The sequence below is a fragment of the Monodelphis domestica genome, chromosome 4 (genome assembly GCF_027887165.1).
Source record: "Monodelphis domestica isolate mMonDom1 chromosome 4, mMonDom1.pri, whole genome shotgun sequence".
Taxonomy (NCBI): Eukaryota; Metazoa; Chordata; class Mammalia; order Didelphimorphia; family Didelphidae; genus Monodelphis; species Monodelphis domestica.
The window spans coordinates 287,120,091-287,146,115 of NC_077230.1; the positions used below are offsets into that span (position 1 = coordinate 287,120,091).

General features: G+C 42.0%; 1 protein-coding gene across 1 annotated transcript; it reads left to right on the plus strand.

Annotated features, from left to right (window-relative positions):
• The first annotated feature begins 211 nt into the window (after positions 1-211).
• VPS26B (VPS26 retromer complex component B) lies at positions 212-25,764 on the plus strand. Its single transcript, XM_001365996.5, has 6 exons — positions 212-434; positions 13,474-13,630; positions 21,163-21,327; positions 22,050-22,225; positions 23,176-23,318; positions 23,675-25,764. Exons 1-6 carry the CDS (start codon positions 212-214, stop codon positions 23,819-23,821), a joined length of 1,011 nt encoding a protein of 336 aa, XP_001366033.1. The 3' UTR covers positions 23,822-25,764.
• The last annotated feature ends 261 nt before the right edge of the window (positions 25,765-26,025 follow it).

Below are 26,025 nucleotides of genomic sequence, written 5' to 3' on the forward strand. Positions count from 1 at the left end.
GCCGGCTCCTGGAGGGGCTTTGCAGGGTGTGCACCCACCGCAGCGGGCCCCCCGGCTCAGTACTGCTCCGGGGGCCGCGGCGGGATCGTTTCCCTCACTCGAGGCGTTGCATTCCCACAGCCGCCTAGTCTCGCCTCTCCTGGGCAGCCCCGCCGCGAGTGCGCCGTCGCCAGCCCCCTGCCCGGGTCAGGCCAGGCCGGCCGGCGGGGAGATGAGCTTCTTCGGCTTCGGGCAGAGTGCCGAGGTAGAGATCTTGCTGAGCGATGCAGAGAGCAGGAAGCGAGCGGAGCACAAGACGGAGGATGGCAAGAAGGAGAAGTATTTTCTCTTCTACGACGGGGAGACGGTGTCCGGGAAGGTGAGCCTCGCGCTCAAGAACCCCAACAAGCGGCTGGAGCACCAGGGTATCAAGATCGAGTTCATCGGGCAGATCGGTGAGTGCGCCCCAACATCACTGCTGGGGGCCAGGAGCGGCGAAATTCACCGGAGAATACAGAAGCGCTGCCCCGCCCCCGCCCGCCGGGACTGGGGAGTGGGAGGGTGGGGAGGGTCCCTTGAAGGTTCGGAGGGAATGCTTCGAAATGGACGAGAGGGGAGGCAGGGCTTTGCCCTGGCTTGAGACTGTTCCCCCCACCATAGTTGTCTCTTCCCGAAATGACACCTCTCTGTGCGGGGGAGGATTGTGGGGTGGTTGGAGGTAGGGAGGGGTTGATGCTAATAACAATGACAACAGCACCGGTTCTTTGTAGGGAGGGAAAGGAATTTTCACTTGCATTATCTCATTTGATCCTAGCCGACACCCCTTGAAGAACAGAGCAGGTGGCCCCCCATTTTACAGACGAGGAAACTGAGGCCCAGAGAAGTTAAGTGAATTGTCCAAGGTTGTAGTTAAGACACGCAGAGCTGGGAATCCAACCTAGATCTTCAGAATTCCAAAGCTCAAGAGTTTTTTCAGTTTTTACAAGGACTCTGGTCTGGCCATTGGGGTGGCAGGTGATGAATGGTTGGAGGGAGGTGGAGAGACAGGGAAAAAGGAGGGGGCAGTATTATTCCACTGTGGTTATCAGGTTTGTATACTTTGTATCGGGAACAATCTATGGTCCCTTCTCTAAGATACAGTGGATGGAGCTCATGGTCATGATTTAACATAATCTGAGCTTTGGGCTCTTGTACTTGGGAAATCTCAGTTCTCTTAAAGCTGCAACCAAGCTCTTTTCACAGTCCAGGGCCTTAGGGATTTAACAGATTCTGACCTTGTTAGTAGCCTTGGACTCTTGACTAGTAACCCTTTTCAATTTTCTAGTTTTCTCTTATTGTGTGTATTCACACCATTGAGCCCCATAGGAAATGCAGCACCTCTGCCTGGCTCTCAGTAGATGGCACTGGGCCTTTATCATCTATCAGTCTGGGAAGAGAGCTGCTCATTAGTTTCCCCTTATTAACCTTAGTTTTGAGCTGCCTGTTTGATTTGAGAGAGAGAGAGAGAACTGATTTGTATATATTTTTGTATAATATTGTTTGTGAATGGAAAATATTTGTGTGGAAGGACTCATTCATTTAATGACAGTGAAATTGTTTTCAAAGCCACAATTATGTATCACAATTTTACTAGTCTGTCAGTTCTCAACAAATAACAGTAACTGTAGTAATATTGAAGTAGTTTTAGAGCATGCCAGTGAAGGCCAAATTGTCCCAGATTCTGAATCTCACCTGATTCTCTTTGCTTACCCCACTCTCAAATGTTCCTGGAATAAACTTTATTAGGTCAGGGACTGGATTCATAGTAATTACCATGTGGTCTAGAGAAGACCTTTGGAGAATCTGCACATACATACTTTTTATCTAGTCCTTTCCTAGAGTAATGGATGAAAATCATTATCTTCATGTGAAGTCAGCATAGGTTTTATCACCATTTTGCATATGAAGAGAAAACTGAAGCACAAGTGAAAAGGTCTCTACTGTGTTCCTAGCAGCAATAGAGGCAAAACAGGAAGTCAGATGTCTAACCTTCCCAGTCTAGTGCTCAGTTCAAAGCATCTTGCCTTTCTGTGGGAAAAGAAAGTTTAAAAAGAATGGAACCAGACTGACCTTATATAGGAATGTTTTTGGTTAATGCTGTTTTAAATCATTTAAGAAAATTCATTGTGTTTTTGAAAGAATGTGACAAATGAATTCCACATCTTTTGATTTAGGAAAAATTAAGGTAGATGTTTAAGTAGTTGGCTTTCTTTAGGTACCTTCTAGGATTTCACAGGTATTTTCAAATACAGAGTATCGCACTAAGATTTTTTGGGACATAGTACACACACACACACACACACACACACACACACACACACATGATTGCCCCTCCAACTAGAACTGATGTTTTAATAGAGTTCATGGATTCCTGGTGGAACCTTTCAGAGTTTAATAACAGAAATTATGGACATGTTTTAACTATATTTTCTCTTATCACCCTGGGGCCCTACCTGAATCGACACCACATGAAAAAGAGAAGAGAAGGTTCCCAACTTCAGAAACTCTGGCAACCTCTTTCCTACAAACTATCTTATGCAAAGGGCCCAAGATTCTGTGGTTCTGCCTGATTTACAAGGAAAGGGTATAAGAAGAGACTGTACATTATACTTTCATGGTTTGAGATCCAATTCTCCTTGATTCTCATGACATCCTTGTAACTCTATTACAGAATCTCAGAAGTTGGAAAAGACCTTCCCAGCCATCTGGTCCATATCTAAAGGGGAACCCCCCCCCCATAGTGTCCTTATTATAATTAATCATACTTCACTTAAAGCTTTAGTGTAAGGACACTCATTACCTCCTGAAATATCCCATTCTAATTTTGTTTAGCTCTAATTTCTTTTTTATAACATGTATTTATAAATCATGTGTAATAATAGCTCACCTTAATGTAAAACTTTAAAGATAAGCAAAGTGACTTACGTGCATTTGATTGGATTCCCCACAATAACCTTATGTGATATGCCCTATTATTATCCTGGTTTTACATATGAGATATAAGCTATCAGGTTAGATGTTGTGGGAGGCATACAAAGATGAAAACACAGTCTTCACAATCTGGTTTCAACCTACCTTTCCACCCTTGCTTCTCTTTTTATGCACTGCATATTCCAGCCAAACTGAATTAGTCACCATTCCTTAACCATGTACATACACAGCATTGTTAGGAAGTTTTTGTACCAAAACTGAAATCTGCCTCTGCAGCCTCCATTTATTTCTAATTTTGCCCCTGCAAGAGACCAGACAAACAATTTAATCCCCTTTCATTATGTCCTTCTGTCAGATACTTGAGGATAATTTCTGGGTTCTTACTCTCTTCTCCAGTCTCCTGGAGAATTCTCAGTTACATTGGCTTTGATTACTCTTCTCTGAATTTGTTCTAGCTCATGGGTATCATCCCCAAAATATGGCACCCACAGTTTAACAAAATGGTCTAGAGATAACTGACCCTAGAAGTAATGCATTAAAGAGACAATTTGTGGATATTTAGAAATGAAAGTTGATCATTGATCAATGACCATTGAGTCAGCAAGGATTCATTAAAAATAGACAATATAAGTTTTTTTAATGCATTCTAGAATTTTCTGGCCATTCTGTCTCATAAACTTCCATTGCCTACGGTGATTATTCTTTGTTTAACATTTCTAGGTTTTCTGAGTATTCCAGGCTGGGTTAACTAAGGTCTTATGTGAAGTATGCTGCCCTCAATTTTGTCTACTGTAAAACAAAGATAGTAGTTCCTGTGGTAAGAAAAGGAAAGAGTCATGAAAGCAATGCAGATTAATGTATGGTCAAAAATAATTTCTAGGTTTTGATTTTGAATTGCATTATACATCGAGTCAATTCAGTAAACATTTGTTAAGTGCTAGGTTGGAATGGTATAGATAAATTTTCATGAAGAACTTACTATGTACCAAGCATTGGGGATACAAATATTAAAAGCTAAACAGACCCTGCTCTCAATTAGCTCACATTCTAATTAGAGGAAACACATAGTCAGACATTATGTTTAGCTCTTATTCTCTATCAGACACTTTGCTTAGCATCAGGGATGCAAATACGAAAAATCCCTGCCGTCAAGAAGCTTTCTGGCTACTGGGAGAAGACAACAACACACCAAAGAAAGCTGAACAGTTTGAGGGGGTAAAGGGTGGAGGTAAAGGAGGTAGTGGTTGGTGAAGAAGCCAAAGAAATACAAAATAAGTTCAGCTGGGTTGGAAATGAGACAATGCTGTTTTCTAACATCTAAATGGAAGGGTTCATGACTCTTCCCTCTAAACAGAAGTTGGTTAGATTTTGCCAAATGATGAGATTTCCCAATGATAAATTTCCAGGGAGCATGTTGGAGAAATTAAAGAAGTCCAAAATGATTGCTATGTGTACAGATGTAAGAGAATTCAGCTGCTAGACCAAGTGGTCCCAACTGCATATCATATGGCAATGTCCACAGATCTAGAAGAGAAATCAGTGCCTAGAATTCCCTGGGAAGAAATGGCAAGGCAGCTGGTACCCAGCCAATGACTATAAGAATGCTAAGAGATGGATAGATAGAAATTTTAGCAGGTAAATTATGGTTTCTTCCTTTGGGCAGTTAACAGTTTGGTAAGGAGCTATGATATAGATTAGTGGAAAAATAGCATAAATATGTGAGAAGTAGTAAAAAGCTTTGAAAAATCAAATAGGGGAAGATCATTTATCAATTAAGAGGATTCAAGGAACCTTGAAGTAAATGACACATGAGTTGGCTTTAAATGATGAGCATTAATTCAAAGAAATGAGAGAGGTACTACTCTCTTATGTTTGGTTTAGGCTAAAGTAAGATAACCTTTCTTGATTCCCAGAAAATAGATTGTGAAATTGGCCCAGATTTTTTAATGAAATTATATTTCACTTGATAAGTAGGGTAAGAAAAATGGCTTTTTTAAGTCACCTATCTCCACTATACAATGGCTCACCCTCCATCATGCCTCTCTTTGCCAAAGAAGTCATTGGTGAGATAAGTCTTTTAAAGCTTTTGGGGAGGAGTTAGAGAGCTACCTAGCCACCATGTTTGTGTGCTCAGATAAGTGACTTTGCTGAAGCTGTGATAGTGTTTTATATATTTACTGAATATGTGAGGGCCAGAGACTGGTAGAATTTGAGAAGTCTTTCTGACTTTTGTTGCCATTAGTGGAAGAAGATGGCCATTATTAATGTACGCCATGCTATTTCTTCAGTTTATTTCTCTTTGAATCAAGTAGATCTTGATTGATCTAAATCAAGTAATCTTTGGGTCTACTAAATCATAAGTTATAAATCCTAAGTATGATGGTACTAAATTATAAGTTCTTATACTATATTGAAAGGTATTTGTGGATAAGGACCAGGTTGTTTCATATATCCTTTTATCTCTTGCCCTAAAATCTCAGCTCAAACTTAAGCTCTTGTGGAAAGAGAAGGGAGTGCATAGATTTCTGGCTGTACCTTTCAGAAATGCTCAGGAGACCCTAAATAAATACTTATTGACAGAATACTTGTTTTATTTCCACATAAAAGCTATTGAATGCAAGTTTCTTTAAGAGAATAAAGAACAGCCTAGAGTCAAAAGTTTACACATCCTGAAGATTGTCATTCCAGCATCATGGTCTTTTGTTTATACATGTATTATATTTCCCCAACCTCCCAAGGATTATTTTTCTTTTCCTTGTAGCCTTAATCAGATGGACATTTGTGTTTCCATCATTGAACTTCTGTTCAATATGTCCTATTAGGAAGTACTTAAGGGACTTTTGAATAATCTGAACTGGGTAGTCAACTCTAGATGATTTGTTTTGTAGATTATCCACAGGAAAATTTTTATCTTGGGCCTCTCTGCCTATTACTCGAGTTATCTTTTTGTCAGTGTCTCTTAATGACTGAACATTTTGTGTTGAGGTTGCAAACTAACGTTAGCTTTTCCAAACAGCTGTAATTTGAAAAATAAATCACATACTTCCCTGCCAAATAAAGAGAACGTTTGTTATGTGGCCTTGTGAATTATCCGGGCCACTGGTGTTCTCGTTCATTGAAAGACAGTGCCCCTGCTTTCAGGTAGCTTCCATTTATTCCAGAGTTTTAAAAGTTAATTAATTTATAGTGAACAGTTGCAGATTCAGACAGTTGGCTCCCTGACTGTACAGGATGAAATTCCTGAGCAAGGGGGACTAGTCCTCACATCCAAGTCCTAGACTTTTTTCTATAGGATTTCTCTTTATTCTCTATAGGCCCAAACCCCTGACCTTGGCTAGCAATACTTCTGTATTGGTGCTAACAGTTCTGTTACTCAAAAAATCACAGCTGACAACCCTGTACCCTTTCCTTAAGTGTATGTGGGTCATTTCATTTATATGATCCAAAAGTCTTTTTATACTTTCAAACACATTTATTTGTGGATTTTTTGGAAGAGACAAATCATGGCTTGCTATGCTGGCCCTAGGCTTCGCTTTTTGGTACATCAGGTAGGCAGCTTTTGTTGAGCTGCGAATTTTCCCCTACCTGACAGGGAATGAGCGTGGTGCCTACCTTCCCTTATACCCTCAGCTCAAATAGTTCCGCCCAATGTGTCATATACTCGCCTGAGCTCTATGTTCTTCAAAACCTGTGGCAGAAGGAACTGCTAAATGTCTAGAGAGCCCAGGTTATGTTTTGTGGTTTTTCTTTTCCTCTCAACTAAATGTTATGCAAAGTTGTGGTTGAGCATTAAAAAAAAAAGTCAGTCTACTCCGTGCAGAAGTTCTCACTTGTCCTGGGTTTTTTGCTTGTCCTCTGCAAGTTTTTAATATCAGATTCATTTCTACTCATCACTTGGCACATTTCTACTTATCACTTGGCACTTTGCTTAATCTGTGTTCAAAAAATCCCAGCGCATTTTAGGTTTGTCCATCATTAGCAAGCATTTGCCAACTATACATACCTCATCCAAAGTGCTGGTTTACAAAGCATAAGGCATGAATGGTGCCTATGCCAAAACAACTCAAGAAATGAGGCATTCACCTTAAATATATATGAATACAGGATTGCTTGTTGAAAATGTGGGGGTGAAACTAGATCATTCGTAAAGCTCCATTCAGTTATGAATTGCGAGCCATATAGGAATGGTAATGGCCAATAAGAACTGCAAGAATTCATCATAGGGAGAAATCACTTGTCACATGGAATGGTTTAGGAAAGTCTTTATTGGGGGGTGGGGGGTGGGGAATAGGCCTTGAAGGCACTCTGCATTTATTATGTGTGTGTGTATATATATATATAATGTGCGAGGCACTCTGACATGTCCTGAAGACACAAAAAACAGGCATTGCTCTAAGGGAGCTCACAGTCTAACAGGGGAGACAACATGTAAACAGCCACGGACAGACAAGCTGCATACTGGATATACTGAATGTGATCTTGGAGGCAGGGTGATAAGATTAGGGAAAACTAGGAAAGAATTTTTGAAGAAAGTAGGTCTTTAGCTGAGACTTTAAGGGAAGCTTGGTAAACTAGACCAAAATATAATAAGACTTGAGTAAGCCTAGTATAATCAGAAAGTTTAACCTAGGTAGAACAAAAAAAGAGCAAGTGGGCATTATGTACTCCAAGACAAAGAGAAATACTTTTTTAGTTTTTTTCCCCTTTTTTTTATTTTCCATGCTACTATTTTAATCCAGTAGTATGGATAAATCTGAATAAACTAAGATATTTACTATATTGGTAATGTTATTTCCAAAATCCCTACAGGATTTGTGATTTTTAAGTCATTAATGCAAACAGTTCTCAGAAAAATATAGTAGGTGGTTGTTTCCAGTTACAGAAATAAAAATGATAGTATGCTGCCTTTTTGGTGGTTGTGCTTGAGAGGACCAAAATGCCAACACTGGTAATGTCTTCTCTTAAACATAAGTTGTATTTAAATGAGGTGAAGTTGCACAAAGCTATGGCCTTGTTCTCTCTTCCATAGTCATCGAAATCTAGTGGTAAGACAAAAGTCAAGACAACTGTTGGTGGCCGGGGATTCATTGGATGACCTTGGCTTCTTCAATGTCTGACTATGCTCTAAGCCTTCCCCTGCACTTTTTCCAGCCACCTTCATGGCCCCTGGAACAGACTGTTCTCATCCACCCATTCCACCAAATGGTGTCTTCACGTGTTTGGGCAGATACCCCTTTAACTCACCAACAGGTTTGAGACCTGTCAGTTGCCCTGAGCCTGGGGGTGGGTATTGGGCTACACATGCTTCAGCTTCTTGGAGTCATGGCTAAGAGCTGAGTGGCAGGTGGAAAGCAACAAAGGAAAGGGCAGGGCAAGCCCTCACTGGAAAGGCTGAAAAGGAATTGCCCAAAGGCCACTTCTTACATAAGCCTTCCCTGGTTCCTCTAAGTTATTAATGTCCTCTTCCCCCACCCATAGAAATTGTTTTTATATATTTTATATTTCTCTTTGTTGATGTTTTTTGCCCATAGTAGACTATAAGCTGCTGAGGGTGGGAGTTATTTCTTTTTTTTTTTGTATCCCCAAATCTAGCATAGTGTCTGGCACACAGTAGACACTTAATACATATTGAATTGATTTACTCCACACCAAATGATGCTGCTATAGCTTGGAATAGAAGTAAGTCTATGACTCATCCTCAGTCCAGCAGGTAAAGAGGCTTAACTGCTTCTCCAACTTGCCAAGCAATGGATGGGAATTAATTATGAAGAGGAGACACTCAGGACTTGGCCATACTGCCTTGTGCTCTTTCCAAGACTAAGACTCACTCAGCAAGAGGTCCAGAAAAAACGTGATTCTTTTTCTCAGCAACAGTATAGCAGGTCCCAAGGCTTCCTTAATAGTTGCAGTCTTGTGGTGAGATGTCGGTTTAGTTTCCATCCTGAGTAAATTCACTCCTTGGTAGTTCTGAAGTTTTGAAATGTGAACCTGAATGCAAAATTGGTTTCCTTCTATTTATTTTAGAAGGGGACTAGATAAAAGGAGAACTTCCCTCTCAAATAATATTATTTTAAATTCCTGCTTTCTACTCTAAAATGCCTGGCCTGCTGGGCTGGGGGCTAATAGCTGAGAATCGGAAAAAGATGAAAATGGTTTATAGCTGCATCCCTGAAGATTTTACTTTTTGGAATTATGGCAATTATTCCATATGCTAAATTTTCTTATGACCCCAGTCTTATGCCAGTATATCTCGGTCTATTATTTTTTAAATGTATATTGTATACAAAGCAAACTTTTTTCATTTTCTTACAAATTTTTTTTCTATTTTGTTTCTTTCCACAAAAGGATTAATATGAAAAAAATAAGTTTTATATGATTGTGATTGCACATGTAAAATCTATATGAGATTTCTTAAAATCTCAAAGGCACGGGTAGGAGGTTGGCAGGGGAGGGAGAGAGGAAGAGAATTTGAGGCTCAATATTCTTTAAAAGATGTTGAAAACTTTTTACATGTGAGGGCATAAAAAATAAAAATAATTTTTGCAGCATATAAGGGAAATCAAACTCTTTGGCAAACTGCAAGATGGAACTATTACCACAGAGGCATTGCAATTAAACTAATTACGATAACTCAAAAGGCCAAATCTAGCTTCATTCCTTCCACACAGCAGCAACTCCCCTGTGATACCTTGTAGAAGCTGAAGCTTTCATAGGTTCCAGAGGGAAAATCCTGAAGTGAATCTGACATTCTTGTGACCCATGGAAAATATTTTCCTGATAAATGACCCTAATAACAAGCTAGGTTCTTTGCTGGGTTCAAGTATGGATCCCAGAAGGCTGGCAATCTTTCCCACCCCTAGAGCAGGATCCATTTTGTTGACCTCTTCAGTTGTTTGTTATATAGTTGAATTTACTTGTGTTTTTTCTAGAGTTGGGTAAGTAGGCTCTGGGTCATCAAGCATTTATTAAGCCCTTTCTATGTACTAGGTACCATGCTAAGTGATGGGGATGCAAGGAAAGTCAAAAGATGGTCCCTGCTCTCAAATAGCTCACTGTCCAATGGGAGGAAATATTTGTAAACAGGATATGTACAGAGTAAATTTGAGATACTCTCAGAGGAAAGATGGTAAGATGAAAGAGGTCTGGGAAGGGAAAGGGAGGCTTAGCTACAACTTGAAGGAAACATGAAATCTAGGAAGGGAGAGAGCCCTTGGAAAATACCTGGGGTGAAAAATGGAGGGTCATGAACAGCAAGGAGGCCAGTGGCCCCAGAGTTGGGGGAGAAGGAATGTGATGGTAAGAGGCAAGTTAAGAAGGCTGGAAAGACAAGAATGGGCCAGGTTATGAAAGCCAAGCAGGAATTTATACTTATCTTGGTGGCAGTAGGGATTTGACTGAATAGGGAAGGGAAATGGCCAGACTTGTACTTTAAGAAGATCAATTTGACAGCTGAATCAAGGGTAAAACAGAGGGATAAACCAAAGAGTTTATGTTTTATTGGGAGATCAATGTATATACAAAAGCATACTTGGAATCAATACAAAACAAATGCCATGAGTAGACAGAAAAGGGGTCAGAGAATTGATAGAACAGATTGTGGAGAAACCTTAATAAAGCAGTGAATGTTGAAAAAGAGTGGCAGAGAACATAAAAATGAATACAACATCAGAACAAGGATTTTTTAAAACCAGCAAAATGGAAAGTGTGATTGAAATGTCCTTCTCAAACCAAAGTTTCTTGAAGATTAAATCAGAGAAGCAACCTAAGAAATACAATGTACTTTTGAAAAAGCATGATGGAAAATTGCCCAGGAGCATAGGCAAAGGAGGGCAGAGTGAATTAAGAAGAGACAACATCAAAGAGGAATCCCAAATTTAACTCCCCCTCAAATGCAAAATTCAACATGAAACAATTTTACAATCAAGAGAAACTTATATTAACAAAAAAACAGCTGTTCAGATGCTATAAAACTCATTCATCAAAGGAACAAGCATTTATTAAGTGTTCACTGTGGTCTAAGTATTTTTATTTGGTCCTCACCGCAACCATGAGAGGTAGATGCCATTTTTATCCCCATTTTTGAGATGAGGAAACTGTAAACCTCAAAATTTCTTAGACTTATAAATGTTGGAAATTTCACCATTGGGAAATTTCATACTTGAAAAATTTCCTATTGATAGTGGGTCTTGACTATTGGAATGTGAACCCCATTGGCATGGGAGGTTCCTTCTCTTTCCTTCTTAAGATTACTTTAGGACAGAAACCTTTTGCTGAACAATGGAAAGGACTTTGACCTATGCTTAAGCATAGAACAGGAATTTCTTTGAGTCATGATTGATTTTAGAATTGATACAATGGAGATACTTGGAATCAATCTCCACCCTATTCAGTCCTAACAGGATTGAGTAAGGGCTGCAGCCTAGATCAAAATTTAATTATTCCAATCTCTACCCTACTCAGGTTAACAGGATTTAGAAAGGGCTGTAGCAAAGGATCAAAGATTTAATTATTTGAAAATATGACCTTCAACAGACATGTGCAAAAGCCAGAGACCTCTGGGCGGTCCTGGGTTTAAGCTAGAGCCTCCATTGGCACAGGGAAATTGATGGACAAGTGATTGGTAGATGTGAGAACTGAGGGGAGGCAACTTGGATGGTTTCCTTAAAGATCAGGGGGGTCTGAAGACTCGAGGTGGTTGAGGAGTTGGCCAGAGTGGTTGCGGTGTGCTCTGAGAAGCTTGCTCTGAAGGAAGCTGAAGGTGGGGGCCTCTGAGACTGTTTCTCCATTTTGGTCACATGAGTAATAGGGACTGATCTCTTTTCTTTGCCCCAGCTATCTAAGGGCTTGGGCCTTTTGGCCAGCCTAAACAGAAGGGGTATTTAAGCCCTATTCCCTTCTCTCCCTTTTTCTCTCTCTCTATCTCTAATTCCTTTCTTACTCCTATTGTAATTAAACTCCATAAAAGATTTACTGCTGACTTGAGTTTTCATTTAGGAATTACATAACTGAATTCCTTGGCGACCTTAAATTAATATATATCAGTCTTTTAAAGTGATTCCCTTGTCACAAAACAGAGGCAGACAGAGGTCAAGTTACTTGCTCAGGGTCACAAGGCTATTAAATAGACTTAACACAAACTTTTGTAACCCTTATTGTCATTCACTCATGTCTACTCTTCATGACCCTATTTGGGATTCGCTTGGCAAAGACACTGGAATGGTTTGCCATTTCCTCCTCCAGCTCATTTGACAAATGAGTAAAGTAAGGCAAATAGTTAAGGGACTTGCCAGAGGTTACATACCTAGTGTCTGAAGCCAGATTTGTACTCAAGAGGATGAGTTTTTCTGACCCCAAGGCCTAGAACTCTATTCACCATGCCACTTAGCTGCCCAGTGCCTGTAATGCAGTTTTATTGACAGGGAAGCTCCCAAAGACTAGGCTTCTAGACCAGACCCAACCCCACATAACAACAGAGAAACGATACCTATGAACGAGACATTATCCTTCTTCTGGGGATGCTTATTCCAAGGGAAAGGGCCCTTTAGTGGGCCTCTCTCTGGGCTTGAGGGTGTTTTATCTTTGGTCCCAGAATTGGGGTAGGAGGGAGGGAGAGACAGGGGGAAATGAAATTGGTATAGCTGACTGCTTTCAGATTCCAGCCTTGGTTCCTGGGGTGGAACACTGCCCCTGCCTCTTCCTCTGACTCAGTTTAAATTGTTTCCTGGAGTGATCTGGGCCCTTGGGAATAGAGGAAGTCCAGGTTCAGCCTGGCTGTTGTCATGAACTCCTTGCCCTTTTTCCCTAAACAGCAAATAAAACAACTCTATCTCTTTTATGTTTCCTTAGCTTTCCTTGATGGCCAAGGATTCCCCAATAGCTTGATCCCCTTTTTATATGACTCTTAACTCTGCAAAAAGTTCCTTTTAGTGTATTACTCAAAAAAAAAACCAACAAATGAACAGGGTTTTCAGAGAGAGAGAGAGTTTAAAAAGAGAGAGGGAAAGGAAGGAAAATAGATAGGTAAGTTTGAAGTCTAGGCCAGCTGGGCAAGTCACTTAATCTTTTTAAGCCCCTTTCCTATTCTGTAATGTTGGGGTATAATGTACTAAACTCAGCAAGGATTGCTAATGGGATTCATGAGAAAATGTTTATGTAAAGCACTTTTTAAGCTTTTAAGCAGTAGAAGTTTCAGTTGTTAGTAGCAGATTCTTTGCACAGGTGTTAGTTTACATTGAGGAGCAACATTGGCTGTGGGACTCATGATATTTCACAGTGAAGCAGTGGCTGCAAAAGGGGTTGGCAAAGCAGGAAGGAATTGGGGGTGAGAGAAGGCAGGGAAGTGTTTGATGGACTGATAAATGCCACAAGAGCCAGCTGGTCTCGTGTGCATGGATCCGTGGCAGCGGGTATGAAGGGGATTGCCTACGGTTGCAGTAAAGCGGTTTTTTCCCAGTCAACACTTGCTTTCTTGGATCTCCCTTGAGCTAAGGAAACTAACAGAATGGGTCATTATTGTCTCTCCAGAGCTCTACTATGATCGTGGAAACCACCATGAATTTGTGTCCCTGGTGAAGGACCTAGCCCGGCCTGGAGAGTTCACACAGTCCCAGACCTTCGACTTTGAGTTCACCCATGTGGAGAAGCCCTACGAGTCTTATACAGGACAGAATGTGAAACTAAGGTAAGTGGTGACCACCCAGAGCTACCTCTCTTGACAGGGTTCCAAGCCGACCTTCATTTCTGCTTCCTCTCGGTCAGTCATGATCGAAAGGGAAGCCCAGGCCTGGGGTCACCTCCTTTCCATAGGCTTCCCTGAAGTTAGAGTGTGTCCAACCAAATGGAAAAAGCACTAGGGCTCATACATGAATTCTGTTCACTGCTCCTGACCTTGAACCAGATCGCCCACTTGATAACTCAATTCCCTTTTTCCCCCTTTTCATTTTAAAATAAGGGGACCTTCTAACCACTCTACCTCCATGTGGGTGATGTGAGGATAAAATGAGATAATATGGAAATTCTTTAGAAAATGCTAAGTTAAGAAATATTAGGAATTCTAGATTAGAACTAAAAGGGAACTCACAGAGATGTGAAATTACTTGTCCAGTTACCCAGGAAATACATTGCATAGCCAGAACTAGGAGCATTTTACACAAGCTTGGTGCTTCTAAGTCCTGAGAAATGGAGCTGGTACTGAGTATGGTGATGGAAAACCAAGAGTAGCAAGTATTCCTAAGGTCTTCGCATCAGGCTTTCTTCACTGGTCAGAGAATATTTAGAGCCTGAAGGGACTTAATCAGTTACTTTGTCTAGCCCAGTGATGGTGAACCTATGGCATGGGTGCCAAAGATGGCACACAGAACTCTCTATGGGTATACAGCCATCCCCCAACCCCCTGCCAGAATTCATTACTAGAAAGGCAGAGAGACTCAGGTGGAACTGATCCCCTCCCACTATCAACCATGCCTAAGGACATTTTTCCTCATCCCCTGCCCCTCTGACCAATAGCCAGTGGGAGCATAGAGGGGGTAAGGTGGGTGGCTCACAGGAGGCAAAGCTGGAGGTGAGCAGAGCATACAGGCCACTCCTTTTCCCTCCCCCTCTCTACATTCACTAAAGACATTACTCCCTTCACCCACTCCTCCTCCCAGTGGGAACACTTTCTCCCTCCCCTGTGTGGGGTAGGGTGGGTTGGGACATACCTAGCATGTGGGGGGAAGGGGCACAGCACAAGATCTCTGGAGAGTGGGGGTGGGGTAGACAGGGCCTAGTACTCCATCTCTAAAAGGTTCACCATCACTGATCTAGCCTCATAAGGAAACCAAGACCCAAACATGGGAAGAGACTTGTTTAAGGTCATATAGGCTGTTAAGGACTAGAGCTAGCCCCTGTTGCGTGAGATCCAGCTATCAGGATGCTGCTATTTGTCTTTGATAACCTCCTTAATTATAGAAATTTGGTTCATTTTGTTGAATTTTTTGCAGGGGACCAATGGGCGAGACTAGGTCAGAGAGGCCAGTGGTATATACTATTCCTTCCCTCCTGTCAGGAGGCTTTGGGGATGTCCAGCTTTTAAACCTTCATGAAGAAGTCTGAAATGTGTTGCTCTCTCATGCTTACTCTCTCTCTCATATATGTGTGTGTGTGTGTGTGTGTGTGTGTGTGTGTACACACTTGTATCCCTTTATCCCCATAAAAATTAATGTATCCTTGGGCAAGAACAATATAGATAATTTAAGTTACTTAAATTTGGCTTTGAAATCTATTGTGAACTTTTTACAGTGATTTTGCCTTCTCATTCTTTTTGCATTATACTAATGTCATAAATTAATTTTTATTCCCAGAGCCACTTATCTGCTAGGCAAAAGGGAAAGGTTTGTTTTGGCAGTAGTCCCAGTAGAGAGGGGGAGTTTGGCCTAGGTTTAAAAATGTATCAGAAGTGGTCCATGGGACAGCTGGGTAGCTTAGTGGACTGAGAACCATGCCTACAGATGGGAGGTCCTAGGTTCAAATGTGGCCTCAGACACTTCCTAGCTGTGTCACCCTGGGCAAGTCACTTAACCCCCATTGCCTAAACCTTACCACTCTAACCAATACACAGTATTGATTCAAAGATGGAAGGTAAGGGTTTAAAAAAAAAAAGTGGTCCATGGGGCAGGTAGGTAGCCCAGTAACCATGTGACCCTAGGCTTATCACTTGACCCCAATTGCCTAGTCCTTGCCTCTCTTCTATCTTAGAATTGATACTGACAATAAATCAATCAATCAGTTTAAAAAAATAAATAATTTTTTAAATAACAAAAAAAGAATTGATAAACAGAAGATTTTTTTAAAGTCACCTTACCTTCTGTCAGAATCTGTTTTAAAAAGGAAAAAAGTGATCTATATGTGGGTATTTGCTGATTTATCTAACTTTATTTTTCAGACACTTTGACCCATAACCCTACACATACATTATTCCTATCCTTTCTGGATAGAAGGGTGATAGGCTCATCTCTTGATAGATAACCCTGGTGTCCAACCCAAGTTCTCTGATTCCATATCCAGTACTATGTGGCATTCCTCGTATTGATAAAGCAAAATAAGGTACTGAAGTGGAGAGTGGATGGGGGTGGGTTGGAGTGGATAGAATGGCGGGGACAGAAAAAGGTACTTAATGGGAAAAATCTAATAAGTCTTCAGAGAATGGCAAGAGTGGAGACTGGTAGGAACTCACAGTCCTTGAGAAGTATTAAAAGATTTAATTAGAAAGATCAGTTAAGAACAGATTATGTAGAGCACCAGATTCGCCAGATACCAGGATGCAGAAGGCTTTGTGAGTTTATCCATTGCAAAGATTGATGATGGCAGCTTGAAGGAAGAATTGTAAAGGCAAGAAGCACCTGAGGGGATAGGGGGAGCCCTTTAGGATGCTCTCCCAATATTCTAGGCATACAGATTTGAGCTGTGGTGTGGGAGGAATAGAGAGAGAAGGAAAGAGATTCTGGAGACTCTCAAGGGATGTTCCAAGAGGACTCGGCAAACAGTAGAGAAAGGGAAATAGAGTTTAGAAAGTAAAAAATTACCACAGAGTTTCTAATTTGGAGAGACACAGTACAGAAATATGGAAGGGGCAAGAGTAAGAAGAGTTTTGATTTTTCATCTCTTTGAGGTGTTTTTGAGATCTTAGGTGGAAATGTACAGCGGGCGGTTGGAAATCTGGAAGTGGAGTTTTAGAAGGATTGAGAGTAAGAAATTGTTATCCACATAGAAAAAATAGTTGAAATTCTGGGATTGGATTACCTCTTTGTGGATTATGAAAAACAATTGAGCTGGGTGGCTCAGTGGATTGAGAGTCAGGCCTAGAGATGGGAGGTCCTGGGTTCAAATGTGATCTCAGACACTTCCTAGCTGTGTGACCTGAGCAAGTCACTTGACCCCCATTGCCTAGCCCTCATCACTCTTCTGCCTTGGAGCCAATACACAGTATTGATTCTAAGTTAGGAGGTAAGGGTTTAAAATTTTTTTTTTAAGAATAGTCTTCAGTTTGCTCAACAAGCATTTACTATAAGCACCTACCATAGGTCAGGTACTTTACTTAGAGGCTAGAAGTACAGACAAAAAACAGAATTGCTGTCTTCCCGGAAGCTATGTTCTACTGAGGGGAAACAACAGGGAATCAAATGCAAAATATATTTTTTGAATAGAGGCCAAACAATTAGGAAAAAGGGGGTTCGCTTTAACAACTGGGTGGACCGTGATGAGTGGGCTTCCTATAGGAGATGGCCCTTGAGGTAGGCCTTAAAGGTTTCCACCAGGAATTCCATAATTTCTTGTCAAAAGCCATATTTGGAATACACTCCATCCAGAGAAGAGAACTGACTTGTGAGAAGGCATGGTGAAAGCAGATGGAATTTTACATATAAAGAACCACAAGCTGACATTCGACTGGAATGTGAGACTGCTGGAAGCCCTTGTGCATCAGTCCTAGAGGAGACCAATGCTGAGTGTGGAAGGCTAGAAAAGGATGTTTGTGCCCAGGAGCCCCCAGAGCTTCTTGACCTTGATCTAATTAGCTCCAGAGAGGAAATCCAGGAGCAGGGGGAGGAAGTTTAAGAGGTAAATTTAGGATTAATATTAGGAAAATCCTCCTTGTGGTGAGAGCTGTCCAGAAGTAGAATAGACTGACTGGAAGGTGGTGGTTGTCCCCTTTTTGTAGGTCTTCAAGCAGAGGCCACATGACCACCTGTCAGCTAAATTTTGGAGAGGGTTCCTTTCTGGGGTCAGGAAGATCCAAGTTCAAATATGAATTTAGGCATTTCCTAACTGTGTGACCCTAAACAAGTCACTTAACTTTAGTTTGCCTCAATTTCCACTCCTATAAAATGAGGACAATAATAGCACCTATCTCTTAGGACTCTTGTGAGGCTCAAATGAGGTAAAATGTAAACAAAAAAAATGTTTAAGTGCTTAGTTAGGACAGTGCCTGGCACTATATAAATGCCTATTTCCTTCCTTTCATTTTTTTGTGCGTGTGTTGGACTTGACTTGTTTTCATGTATGTGTTGGTGCTAAAGTCTCTTCCAACTCTTGGAATTTCTAGTGTTCTGAGATAGGGCAAGCATTTGAGTTGCCTAGACTCAAAACTTGGGTGAGGAGCTGGAAAAGCTCCAACCAGAAGAACAGTAATTAGACAGCTTTGAGCACAGTGAAAACTTGAAGATCCCATCCTAACTCACTCCTGAGGTCTTTGAAGAACACAACACTCAGTACCCAGAATAAGCAACAGCAAGACCCAAGAAATCGCAAAACAAGACCAAGCAAGACTCAGATGTTTTCTACAGAATATGCAACTCCCAGTCCTAATAGAGAGTACCAGTTCAGGAAGTAATCCTAGAAGAACAAATAACTAAATAAAAGAATCCCACCATGAAATTATTATTTAAACAGAAATACCCAAAATACAAACCTGGAAGAAGAGAATGACTCCCAAAACATCTACAAGCAAAGCCTCAAAAAAAAAAATATAGCTATTATTGTATAAGTGAAATTAAGAGACAAAAGGAAAGAATTAGATACTTACAGAAACAAGACAGAAAAAAAATTAATACTTTAGCACAAGAAGTACACAAAACCTTAGTCAAGCCATATACTCCTTAACAATTAGAACGGATCAAATAGAAGATAATGATATTAAAACAAAAGTTAAGAGACTGAGGGAGGGGGAAAAAAGAAAATCTAAAGTATAGCATACCAAAAACAACCATCCTGGGAAACAGATCAAGGAGAGGTTATTTAGGAACCATTGAACTACCTGAAAGCCACCCATAAACTCTGTCTCTGTCTGTCTGTCTGTCTGTCTGTCTGTCTCTCTCATCATGAAAGAAAAATGCCCAGATTTCTTAAAATCAGAGGCCAAAATGAAAATAAAAATACAAATGATCCTCGAGTTACCTCCTGGGGAAAAAAGAAAACTGCCAAGAACATCATATCCAAAATCCAGAGCTCCTGAGAAATAAAAAAAAACATCGCAAGCAAGCAAGCAACAAGAAGGAATAAAGATCTCGAGGTGCTTATAGTCAGAATCACACAAGACTTAACAGCCACAACTTTTAAGGAATAGAGAATTTGGAAAGACAGAAGCTATCGCTTTAAATAGTCAACAATAATTTATTCAGCATAACTGAGGATAAACTCAAAGTAAAAAAAAAAAGGATTTTTTAGGGAAATAGAAACTTTCCTAATGAAAAGACCAGAATTGAGTACAAACTTTGAAATATAAACACAAAGGTTAAGGGAAACATGGTGAACAACAAAAAAAGATGAATTATCTGTCTTCTAAAGGGAGGGGATGAAATGGGGGCAGCTGGGTAGCTCAGTGGATTGAGAGCCAGGCCTAGAGACAGGAGGTCCTAGGTTCAAATCTGACCTTAGACACTTACTTCCCAGCTGTGTGACCCTGGGTAAGTCACTTGACCCCCATTGCCTAGCCCTTACCACTCTTCTGCCTTGGAGCCAATACACAGTATTGACTCCAAGATGGAAGGTAAGGGTTATAAAAAAAAGGATAATATAATAAAGGGAGGAGATGGAACAAGTGTTGCCTCAGAACCAATGGGGTCACAGAGGGTGTTTAAATAAGTCCAAGGGCCTAAAAATAGTTTTGTTGTGATTTTAAAAGAGAGGAAGAGGAAGAGTGAGGGAAATTATCATACATGACCAGGACGCACAGGTAGAAATCTGTACAAACAGGAAGGGGTGGAGGAAGTGAACCTGAACCTCACTTTAATCTGAAATGGTCAAACGAGGAAAGAATGCACATACACACATACAGAAAATTTAGTCATTTTACTTTAATAGAAAGGAAAAGAGAGAAGGAGTAAAAGTGAGGATAGATTCAGGGAAGAATTAGTCATAAGCAAAACACTCTTGACCACAAAGAGTGTATCATGAAGAAAGATTTAAAAGGTCAGAGAAACTCAACATTTGAAATTTCTGCAAGGTGGATCAGTTTCAAATGGCTGAGGTCCAAGGCTGAAATGGAGTGGACTTGAAGGTCACAGCAATTGAAGATGATGAGGAACTTCAAGTTCAGAGTGTTATGAGCCATGTGTACAAATACTAAAGTGGTCCACAATAATGACAATACAGGAAAACAGAAAAGTGCAGAAGGCATCAGTTTACTCAGCAGATTCCTCTAATTTCATAAAATACAATCTTGAGAGTTAGACAAGATCTTAAGGATCTCGGCTAACCTCCTGCCCCATCTAAGAATTCCTTGACGAGTAGTCTTTCAGCCTCTTGAACACTTCTGGTGACAGGGAACTCACTAGCTAACATGAACCAATTTCATTAAGTTCTAATTGCTAGATAATTCTTCCTTATGATATTGAGATACAAAGTTCTTCCTTATGTCTCTTCCTCCCTGTAACTCCCTGGATCCTTTTCTTCTGATGTATCTTTCTCCATTCTAGGTGAATAGGTGTGGTGAGTGGAGTGCTAGACTTGGAGTCAGGAAGACCTGAGTTCAAATCTAGTCTCAAATACTTAACTAGGTATAGGACCCTGGGCAAGTCACAATTGCTCTGAGCCTCACTTTCCTCAACTGTAAAATGAGGGTATTGGGCTCAAAAGCTTCCCAATGTTCCTTTCAGCTCTAAGTCATTTAATCATCATTTATTAAGTACCCACTATGTGCCAGGCACAGTGCTAAGGCTAGGGGGTACAAAAATGGCAAAAGACAATCCCTGCCCTCAAAGAGTTTACAGTCTAATGGGTGAGACAACATACAAACAATTCTATGCAAAGTAAGCTATGTACAAGAAAATAGAAAATAATCAAGAGGGAAGGTACTACAATTAAAAGGGTTTGGGAAAGGCATTTGTAAAAGACAGGATTTAGTTGGGACTTAAGGAAGGCTACAATCCTTTCACTCTTCCTTCCACCAAGTACAGTCTGAGGCCAGAGCCCTACCTCTGGGCACAGACACATGCATGTGTGTGCTTGTTACATATGTGTGTGTATATATATATATACTAATATACCAATATAAATACATATCTATATATAGACATAATACTAATACAAATATATACTAATACAAATAATATATGTGCATATATGGCTTTGTGTACATGTGAATGCTTCCCTACATGCCCATGTACTGTCTGTGTGTCTGTGTACACAATATTTTGTAACAGGGAACTGTCCTCATCCACGATGGCTTAATATCTGCAGGTATTTCCTCAGAGCCACCATCAGCCGCCGGCTCAATGATGTTGTCAAAGAGATGGACATTGTGGTTCATACACTTAGCACATACCCGGAGCTCAATTCATCCATCAAGATGGAGGTTGGGATTGAGGACTGTCTGCACATCGAATTTGAGTACAATAAATCCAAGTGAGTGTCTTTGTTAGAGCAAGAGTTCCTAGCCTCGGGTCCATGGATTTGGATGGGGAGGGAAATTATGTTTTTATTTTTACTAATCTAAGAACGTTAACATGTCTTCCAATTATTTCAAAAGTTTTCTGAGGTCTCTAGGTTTCATCAGACTGCCAAAGGAGCCATGACACAGTAAAAGTTATTGAGAACTCCTGCCCTAGGGATAATTGTTCATTCCCCGGATTGGAAGTAGGGGGCAGGCCAAGAGGATTAGAGTTAGTGTCAAAAGTTCCAAAATGACAATTTGGGGTGGGGGTGGGGGATGTCTATTTCATGTAGGAAGTGTGGTTTGCACTTTGTTTACCTCTATTAGCTTCCCTTGGGTACAAGAACCAATCCGCCTGTGCTGCATGATTCTTCTGCACAGAGCCTCGTACTAAGTATTATGAAGAGGGGAAAATAAGTCTGATTCCTGGGGGCTGCCTAACTCTTAAGTGAAATAGGGACTTTCCCATGAAAATGATATAATTCTTGGTGCAAGTAGTGTGTCAAAGTGAAGGGAGAGAAAGTCATGACTTGGAGTGAAGGGATTTTGAAGATTTCCTGGACAGAGTAAATTCTAAGCCAGGCGTTGGGAAATAAAGTTAGAAAATCTTTGGGAATCTGCGAGAAAATCTGGGGAAAAGAATCTGTGGAGGAATCGCATTTACCTAACCTTTGGTCTCTCTTCCCAAACCCAGGTACCACCTGAAAGACGTGATTGTGGGGAAAATCTATTTCCTGTTGGTGAGGATCAAAATCAAGCACATGGAGATTGACATCATCAAGAGAGAGACGACTGGGACGGGGCCCAACGTTTACCACGAGAATGACACAATAGCCAAGTATGAGATCATGGACGGAGCCCCTGTGAGAGGTGAGTCCCTGCAAGCCAAATGTCCTTGAGTAGAGGTGAGCCCGAGGGTCCAACTGGAATAAGGGGTTTTCCTGTGTGCTTAGGCAGCAGGTGATTAGGATGGGTTTTGTGAATTTTGCTGTTGCTTCTGTTTTATACTTGGAAGCAGGAAATATAATGCTTATAGGTCATTTCTGCTAAGCAGGTGGTATGGAGAGCTACAGGGGAGTTAAAATTAATTAAGCTGGAGAATTTGGGATTCTGTGTGAATTCTCATTTTCTAGGCCTTTTCTCATGCTTCCTAGGACTCCAGATGCTCCAAAGTTGATGATGATAATTGTATGTCCATCTCGTTTTCTTCTTACAATCTAAAGATTTCTTGGCACTTCCTGGGATTTATCTCTTTATTAGCAGTCCCTTTATGTTGATAAGAATGATCTCCCCTATGGATGCCTCGTGCATAAACAGGCACTTGGCAAGAATCTTAGACTCCTTCGCCCCACCATCAACCACAAACATTTGTTGAGTACAAGTAGTGTGCAAGGTTTAGAGGAGAACAAGGATTCTATTCCTTGGACGCCATCTCCCTTTTCTAAGAACTGTGCAAATATGATTCATTTTCTAAGCTTCTGACAACAGGAACAGTTCAAAAGCGGCAAATAATGGCTATACCCAGTGTCTTTTTAAGATTGTAAATGCACACAGTTAGATGCAATCATTAGAGCTAGAAGGACCTCAGGCCAAATTCAACCCTTTCCTTTTACTGATAGGAAAACTGAGGCCCAGTGAATCTGAACAACTTGCCCCACACCTCCTTCCATCCCTGCATCAGTAATAAAAATGCGAGTTGCTCAGGAAGCCAGCACCTGCTTGCCCTCTTCTAGTACAGGATGCTAGAAAGGGCAGCAGGATGGCCTGGGCAGTGCTGGGGGTGGAGGCTGAATGGACCCTGAGTCCCTCCTTCCTTGCAGGGGAATCCATCCCGATCCGGCTCTTTCTGGCTGGGTATGAGCTGACTCCCACCATGAGAGACATCAATAAGAAGTTCTCTGTGCGGTATTACCTCAACCTGGTGCTGATTGATGAAGAGGAGCGCCGGTACTTCAAGCAGCAGGTGAGGCACAGGCCAGGAGGATCCTTCTCTCCCTGTGGTCTCCCACTCATGCTGGGCCTGGAGTCTGGAGGATCAGAGTTCAAATCCCACCGCAGTCATTCTTAGTTTTGCAACCCTGGACGAGTTCCTCAGCCTCTGTTGTCCCAGTTTCCTCATCTGTAAACTGGGAGCTCTCCTCCTCTCCCTCAGATGTGTGACAAGGAAATCACTTTAAAAGACTGATATATATATAGGTGATGTGAGGATACAAGGAGGCTGCCACAGCTTCCTCACAAGTCCTTCACATGTGTCTGGGGAAAGGGGAGGGTCTCTGTGGAAGGCTCAACAACTTACAGCCCTTGTCCCATCCCCTATAGGAAGTGGTGTTATGGCGGAAAGGGGACATCGTGCGGAAGAGCATGTCCCACCAGGCAGCCATCGCCTCCCAGCGCTTCGAAGGCTCGTCCTCCCACCCCGAGGCCCGGACCCCCGGCCAGCCATCGGACAACAACAGCCGGCAGTGAGGCCTCAGGCCCTCCCCACCGCCACCAGTCCCTTGAGGGTGAGGGCATCGGGGACTCTGCAGACACTCACAACCTGAGACAACAAAAACAAACCCATTTTTGACTTTAATTCCTTTCTCTGAAGAGCCTGAAGGGGACGGGTAGGAGCGCTCCCAAGGACTGTGCGTGTGGCCCAGGAGGTGTGGATGGTGTGGGGGGCAGGGAGGGGAGCGTCCCCCAAAGAGGTCGGGGCCTCGGCAGGAAGGCTCTTGGACCCAGGGTGTTCTAGAAGCTGATCTGTGTAGGGAGCAGCGCCAGCAGGGTCTCCCCTGTCCTGGCCAAGGGGCACAGGCTGACCCCGAGTGGTCCCCAGGAATGGGACAGGAAGGAGGCCGAGGCAGGCAAAGCCCAGAAAGGGCCGGAGTCACTCAAGATTGGGAAACTACCTCTCTGGGAGTCTTGGACGTGGTGCTGGGACGCCACTATCTCCTCTGCTCTGGCCCTGGCCCCTTCCCCCCTCACAAAGTGAAATTCTGGGGGTGCCCAGACACTCCCGACACACGCTTCCTTCATGCCTAGATCACCATCATCTTCCACATCATGGACCAGAAGCCTGGGCAGAGCTGGGATACAGCCCGTCCTGGAAGGAAAGGTTGGCGGGGGGCAGTGTGTGCATGGGGGATTTCTGAGCTGCGCCGGCCAGAGATGGAATTCGTTCTTTCAGACGCAGTAGTCAGCCTGCTGCTTAAGTGCCGAGGTCTGAACACAACACGGCTGCTCCAAGCAGCTCATTCTTTGCAGCCCCCACATTTGTTGACATGTTTTAGGGATCACAGGTCCTAAATATGGGAAACTTAAGTGGGATTTCCTATAAACCTAAGCGAAAGAGCCCATTTTCCTGAAGGGAAATGAGAGTTCTAGAGTGTAGACCAGCGCTCACTGCATAGCCAGTCACCACCCCTGCCGTGTTCCCTACCTCCTCCTTTCAGGGATTGGGGGGCATGGCTGTGAACCCTTAGGATTCACCCTCCTGGAACCACCTCAGACCTTTTAGAATCTAGTTTTCCCCACGTATAATGAAGGAAAAGGACAATGAGGGCCTCAGTAGAGGAAGATGGCTATCCTAACTTCTAAATAATTCTGCTTGCCAAACAGTCTTTCTCTTCCAGATGACTGCCCAGAGTTCAGGGCTATTGCTATTTTCCCTATTTAAAAAAAAATCTCATCTGGATGTTTCTGTGATATAATGGGAAGAGAGCCATTCCCCTCTCGGTGACACTGTGTTCTGAACAGTGGGAGCAAACGTGTTTTTTCTGCCCCATTTGGAGACGAGCAGAGGGTGAGCCGTTTGTTCCACTTTTCTACATGAAGACCCCAACTCCTAATCACAAAAGCTGGTGTTAACAAGTGAACTCCCCACGGACCAAAGTCTGTCCCGACTGCTCCCGGGTAACTGAATGTGGGAAGCTGAGTGTGTGGTAAGGAGGGTCTGGACTGTTTCAGAACACAGAGTTAGGATTTCCAGTGTGCCTACCTGCTATTAGCTGGCAGTCCCCATCTGTATCCCCATATGTCACTTTCTCCATTCCCCTCAATGATGTGCAGATCTTTACTGATTTATCAATTTTAAAATTCTCCTATGAGAGGGAAGGGAGAACCTATTCTAGCTCTCTCACAGGCAAGGCTCTTAAACCAGATCTTGACTTTTCTCTTTCTGTCCCCTCTCCCTTATCCAGCTGTCACTGCGAAGGTAGCTCACCTCCACTTTTCCCACACCCTCATCCTGGGGAGTGCATAGGTACTAAACCAAGCAGTACAACTTGTAATTACGCAGCTGCAGTGTTTACATGTTTCTTAATTTGTTGTCTTTTCAATGGCTGTATTTTAAAAAAAAACACACAACAAAAAACTTGTTTTAATTGTCTCTCTGATTAAAGGGAGCTGCTGTGGCTCCAGAGACTGTGTGCCTGTGGAATGTCAGGTTCTGTGGTCTATTCTGTCCCATGATATCCTCCCTTATAAGTATAAGTAGGGCCTATTTTACAGAACTGAAGGGAAAAAGCTCTGCTTTCTCCTTATTACCATCCATCCATCCATAAAGTAGTATTGACAGAAAGCCTTGAGGGACCCAGGTGATTGCAGATAAGAGAACACAGAAAACTAAAAAGCTGGTGTCATAAAAACTTGCCAGTTAGAGCCTTCCTCCATCCCGGCAGGTACATATT